The sequence below is a fragment of the Nycticebus coucang genome, unplaced genomic scaffold (genome assembly GCF_027406575.1).
Source record: "Nycticebus coucang isolate mNycCou1 unplaced genomic scaffold, mNycCou1.pri scaffold_43, whole genome shotgun sequence".
Classification (NCBI taxonomy): Eukaryota; Metazoa; Chordata; class Mammalia; order Primates; family Lorisidae; genus Nycticebus; species Nycticebus coucang.
The window spans coordinates 1,946,135-1,952,666 of NW_026515577.1; the positions used below are offsets into that span (position 1 = coordinate 1,946,135).

Here is a 6,532-nt window from a genome sequence, read left to right on the forward strand (position 1 = left end):
GTACAGATCTATTAATAACAGCATTTGCCCACACCTTAACCCCATAAAGAAATTTGAAAGAGAAAATTTCATCTTAACATTTCACCATTACAAAGGCCTTACTATTGCCACAGGCTTTGACTATGAAACAATACTTTCCTAGATGACATATCAGAACAACATGAAGCTTAGCAAAAACATAATTATTCAGAATATTAACTATAATTGTCACCAATTGATATGCATTTAGGAAACTATTTTGCTTCTTTAAATAGTGAAAGGCTTAAACACACACACTTTTTTTGCAGTTCTTTTAGAATGTTTGGTCACTGACACTTTTTACCAATTACATCAGTCTTCTTCTTACCCCTACTACACCCAGTCCATTCTATGTGGAAATGAACAGAAACTTGATCAGATTATTAAATCTTGGAACACTTCCCATTTTCCCCTTATCAAATGGTAAGTTTCGTGTTCGTATTCTCTTACAAGGGCAATATAAATGTTATGGAGAGGGCGGCACCTGTGGCTTAAGGAGTAGGGTGCCGGTCCCATATGCCGGAGGTGGCGGGTTCAAACCTAGCTCCGGCCAAAAACCAAAAAAAAAAAAAAATAAATGTTATGGAGAGATATAAAGAAATGTCAGCATAGCACGAGTAGTTAGTGAAAAGAAATATCTCGTTTAACTCCACACATATATAAAATGTGAATGTGAAAATGTAACACTAATTAATATTTACTCCTAAATTATTTTAGCATTTCTGACTATTTACTTTTATGAACACTGCCAAAACATAGATACAAAGTAGGCTGGAGGAAACAGTTTCGTTCTCTGGAAACCATTTGACAGCGATGATTTTCTTCCGCTCCGGCTCCCATGTTAGGCGGGTGGGTAGAAGTACCTGGGCTTGGCGTTGCCCAGAAAGTCGTCTTGGTAGTTGGGGAGGCAGCAAAAGAAGAAGGAGCAACCGATCAGGATAATGGTGGCTGCCCACCCAAAGCCGTAGGCCCAGTTATAGATGTAGGTGACAGCCGGGTTGGCGTGAAGGTTAAAGGTCTGCGTGTACTTCACAGGGTAAATTATCAGTGAGATGATCTGGAACACAGCAGCCAGGGCCAGCAGGCCTCCGATCACTCTCAGGAAGACAAGCATCTGGGGTCCACAGACGGCAAAGAAGGACAAGATGAAGCAGATCACCAGGATGATAAAGCCACAGAAGAGCGTGGCGGCGGCTGCTCTTCCCCATGCGAAGTCCATCAGGCTCTGGCAGCCATTGTCGTAGGACCCGCTGCCGCCGCCCTCATGGAAGCATCTCCACCACAGCGAGGACGTCTGGATGTGGTCGCTGGATTGCAGCCAGCCGCGGCCAGACAGCGCGAGGATGTCGAAGGCGATGGCGCTGAGCAGGAGCAGCGGCAGGATCCACCTGCAGCGCTCGCAGGCCAGGCCGCAGCGCAGCACGTCAACGGTGGCCGCGCGCAGCGGAGGAGCGCGCTGGTCACGGGCGGCGCGGAGAGTCAGAGCTATATATTTTCAAAAGGCCCACTTCATAACTACCTTGCCTGTTGTGCACTGCAATTGATGTTGTACTCATATGAAGCCAGTAACCTATTGTTTATTATAGACCCATTTTGTCATTTTGATGGTACAGATTCCAAGTATGGCAATCTTTTCTCTCTCTGCTTCACTGGCTACATGACTTCCCTCGGCTAAGACCATATTCAAACATACGCTTGAATTTCATAAGTTATGACAGCCTGAGGACTGAATGGGAATCCTATTAGCTGACCTAGGAGATTAGGGAATGATAAATCCTGATGAGCACTCACCGTGCATAGCTTACTATATTAAACAGTTTTCTCTTTAACATACTCAGAAAAAATTCAAGTAAACATAATTTAAATGCATTAAATCATATTGATAAATTGATTGAACATAAAAGCTTTTTCTTATAAAACCACACATACTCTACCCCAATAATTGTACCATCTGCTTAAACTCACTGCATAAACCTTAAAACGACTCAGCGAGACATCTTGGGATCAATCAGCTATTTACTGTAGGGAAGAAGGAAACATCACAGATGATTTTTAGAAATATTATACACATGATTATGCTCAAGGCCAATAGCAATAAGATGAGCTGAATATTAACTGTTAGAACACAAGGGGGCAGAAGAAAAAAATGTAAGTGGAAGAAATTTAAGAGTATAAATCAAGTAAACCTTAACAAAGAGTACATTTTGATCAAAAGGGATAAATTTTCAGTTATCAGATGAATTAAGTTCTGAGTATCTAACATTCAGCATTAGGCCTATAGTTAATTATACGGTATTTTTTACTTGAAATTTGTTAAAACAACATATTTTAAGTGACCTTAGAACACAAAGGCAACACACAGAAAAAATCATAATTAGGGGAGGTGATGGATGTGCTAATTAATTTGACTGTGGTACTCAGTGCACCATATGAATGCATATCATGTCATCACATTGTATACCTTCTATACATTTTTATTTGTCAAATATTCCAAAATACAAGAATTCAATCCTGAATATCATGGATTATGAAATTCTTCTGTTTGGCTTAACCTCGCCTCTACATTCCATACTTGTGTATCTAATGACCAAGACATCTAATGGATATTTCAGACCCCATATATGCAAAACTAGCCACTGTCTTTCCACCACAAAGTTGTTCCTCCTGCCCTCCACTTCTCAGAATATGGAAGCTCCTCTTTCAGCGAATAAGAATCTACACCCTAGAAACACCTTTGGCTCATCTAATCCATCCCATTAAGAAGTAATTCAGGTCAACTTTTAAACAAAAGTTTTATTGTTTAAAACTTTTCAATGCCTTTTCCACATTACTAGAAAAAAAAAAAAAAAAGCCAGAGATCTTCCAGGTCCGCTCCACGTCATCTGCTCCGGCCCCTCTCTGTGGACAATCTCACCACACCTGGACAGGAAGTTGCTTTTTCTCAACCACATTATTTCATCTCCCTGTTTATTTTTCTTTCTCTCCACCTTGAACACTTTGCCTCCAGATACTGATATACCAATGTTCACTCTTTGGCCTCCAGTCCAGCCCTCAGTCTCTTATGTTAATCACGTCTTTACTCAAAAGCCTTTTCTGGTTATCCTAACTCAATTTGCTGCTCCTTATTCAAATTTTCTAGCTACCTTTCAAGATTTATTTTTCTTCTTAGCACCTATCACTATCAAACATACTTTATGTTTTAAGGCGATACCTTATGTATCGCCTCTCTTCTCACTAGAAGGTGAAGTACAAAAGAGAAAAGCATGTTTTTGTTGTTGTTTTAACCTTGTATTTGATGCTGGATACCATCCCTGGTACCTGGAACAGTATTTCTCATAGTAGAGTAGTCTATGAATATTTGTTGGATGAATGCTTAAAGAATACTCTTTCTTCCTGGGACAGCTCCCACTCATCTGCCTCAGTTACTTAGAAAGAGACCCCTGTTCTCAGACATACACGTTCACCCTAGCTTTGTAGGACTCCTAAGTTTTCAAAGGGCCTATAAAAATGTTTAAGTCATAAATTACATTCCTGCATTAACACTGTGAAAAGAAATCTGCAATGTCAAATTGATAAATATTTAAATAAGTGCCTACAAGGAACCACAGCAACTCAAATTACGCCATTGTATATACTTACAATGAAGAAGTTTAAATCACAGGAATGAAATAAATAATCTTAGCAAGTCTCAAATTGTAAAAATTATAAAACATCCTTTAATTATCTTTTTCATAAAGCAAGCAAAATGTTAATGTTGTGTGATGGTTAATTTCGTGTGTCAACTTGACTAGGCTAAGAGACACCCAGACAGCTGATGAACATAATGGGGGTGTTTCTGGAAGAGAAGAGGATTTGAATCGGTACACTCAGTAAAGAAGATTGGCCCTTACCAACGTTGGAAGGCACCGTTTAACCATTATGGCCCACAGAAAAGAAAGGCTGAGCTGGGACGTGCATCTTATGCTCCTCTTGGACATCAAGTCCCCTGGTTCTTGGCCTTTAGATTCAGACAGAATTACACCACCAGCTTTCCTGGTTCTCCAACTTGCAGAAAGCAGACCTTTGGACTTCTTGGCCTCTATAATCATGTGAACCAATTCATGAAATACATCTCATTTTTATACACATATAATATTTATATACACATGTACATATATACACATATATACATATTTACATATGCATTAAAGTTTCCCCTCATTAAAATGAGGGTCTCAATTTGCTGTCCCGATGTTTTCCACGCCTCCAAATTCTTAGCACAGTCCAACGCATGTCAACCATTTCCTTCTTATTTTCCACTCTAATAATAATGTGCTTCTTACTGTTTCCTGCATATGCTGACCCTCAGCACTTCTTGGGCAGCTGACTCATTGTCCTCCAGTCCAGCCCTTAGTTCATAGAACAAACTTAGTGCCCCTAAATATGCTATCGTCATAGAATCCTCATCTCAGCCTACACACAACACATGCTGTATTTTACCTCTCTTTCCAAATTCATCCCCTAACACTGTCCTTCCGATATTCTATGCTCTGTGCCCCAGTTTTCCTTCTGCAGTCTAACTAATTACAGCAGGAGAAACTTGGCCTTTTCTGGGGTTTCCTCCTAGAATGCCTTGTCCCTGGATCAGATCTTGGAATGACTGATTGTTAAGGCTGATGGATAAATGGGCCCGTAGTAGGGCAGTCTTTTCTGATGGCCTAATTTAACGTATGTTTTCCAGCTTCTTCTCTGGGTGTAACAATATTTTATTCACAGTACTTATTACTCTCTGATGGAACCTTTTCTGTTTTGTTTCTTTGCTCCCTACATACCTTCTTTTACCCCTATAGAAAGTATAATCACTACAAATTAGAGACGCTCCTGTTTACTATGTCCAGTCCCTGTCACAAGACCTGGCACCTAACGGGTGATGACAAGCCTTCTGAACTGTTGGGGATGTACTGCTGGTACACGGCGGGTTCACAGGGGCTCTACGGGAACTGATCGGTACACTCTTTCAGAACAGAAGTCTATGCCTTACTCCTCTCTATAGCTCTGATATCTGGCCTAGGGTAAATTACAATCAGCAGTTAATGATCTCTGTTTTGGGCAAAATATGAAGTATAGACAAATTTTCTGACCTAATACATTTAACAGATAGAGGGAAGAGAAAGAAGAAGGTAAGCTCTCCAAGCCATGTCCATTTCTCCAATCATTTCATTATTAGCAGTTGTGTCAGGGGAAAGTCCGCAGTGCAGAGAGGCAGGAAAGCAGGTGCCTCAAACTGTCAAGGGTGTGTGTGTCTGTGTGTATAGAGAGAAATGAACACAGTCCTCATGCTTAGAGAATTTCACAATAGTTATTGAAATGAATACCCTAAAGTGTTAGAAAATTAGTGTTTGAAATTTTTGTTTTAATGAATGTAACTTTTTCCCTTCATCTTCCTTTTATATTTTCTTTCTCCAACCCCACTTTCAATTTGATCCTCATCTTGGCAGAATCAGAGGCAATGAACAAGCAGTCACTTTGAATGTCTAAGTTACTCTCTTGGAGTGAGCTAAGCACTTAAAGAGATATATTAACTTTCAGGCCACTTGGGTACTATTCAGCATAATGGTTTAAAACACTAAATAATGTATAACATAATTGGAGAATGCCTTAGGCAGGCTCATTGTGTAGTAAACATAATAAAACAGTCTCTTTTTAGTATCAATTGGAAGTACATTATTTCCCCCATCATTAAGACATAGCAAATGAAGACAAAGATCACATCATTTGCATATTTCACATAGCTATGGTATATTTCACCTCATTTAGATTTTAATCACTCGGATGCTTCTTTATCAATTTTTTATTTATTAGCACCTTTAAAGGTATGAGGATTTGTTTGGTTCATCACTTTTATGGTGGATCCCATTTTAGCAACTCAGTGTTATAGTAAACAGCTATTCCTTTTATTAAAAAATAAAAAAAGTGTTTTATCAGAGAAGGCAAGTTAGACCGAGTATGTTTGATTATGAGAGAATCTGATTCTCTTGACCTTATTTTTAACAAGGCACTTTGGTTATTTGTTATCTCTTTCTTGTCAAGAGAGTCACTTCTCTGCCTCTGTCCTCTCAGCTCAAGCCATCTTTGGCTTATCCTTCCCTGAAGGAAATAAATGAAATAATCAGACTGAATTGGAATAATGTTTTAATATTACCAAACAGTGCTAAAATTACTAGCAGGATATAAGATTCTTGCCCCTGCAACCTCCTCTAACCCTTCAACTGCTTTCTTGAATTGTTTCTTTGCCTTTAACTCTGAGAACTAGATATCTTTGTTGAATGCTTCCCAGAATTTAACTGAAGACTTTAATTAAACGAAGATCCTTGGCTCAGTGTTTTAGTTTGTCCTTATTTGCTGATTTGTTCCTGGTAAAAGTCTACATTATCTATCTCAACTGAGAAGCTTAAGTCAGAGAAGGCAAGTAACAAGGACAAAGAGCGTGTCCCTAATGTACACGAGGGTGACCAAAGCCTTGCTTTCTTATTTT

The 6,532-nt window shown here is 39.2% G+C and overlaps 1 protein-coding gene across 1 annotated transcript; it reads right to left on the bottom strand.

The window, feature by feature from the left end:
• Nucleotides 1-724: 724 nt before the first annotated feature.
• On the bottom strand, nucleotides 725-1,461 carry LOC128579280 (p53 apoptosis effector related to PMP-22-like). The gene has a single exon (XM_053581447.1). It carries the CDS (start codon nucleotides 1,235-1,237, stop codon nucleotides 860-862), a length of 378 nt encoding a protein of 125 aa, XP_053437422.1. The 5' UTR covers nucleotides 1,238-1,461; the 3' UTR covers nucleotides 725-859.
• Between the last annotated feature and the right edge of the window lie 5,071 nt (nucleotides 1,462-6,532).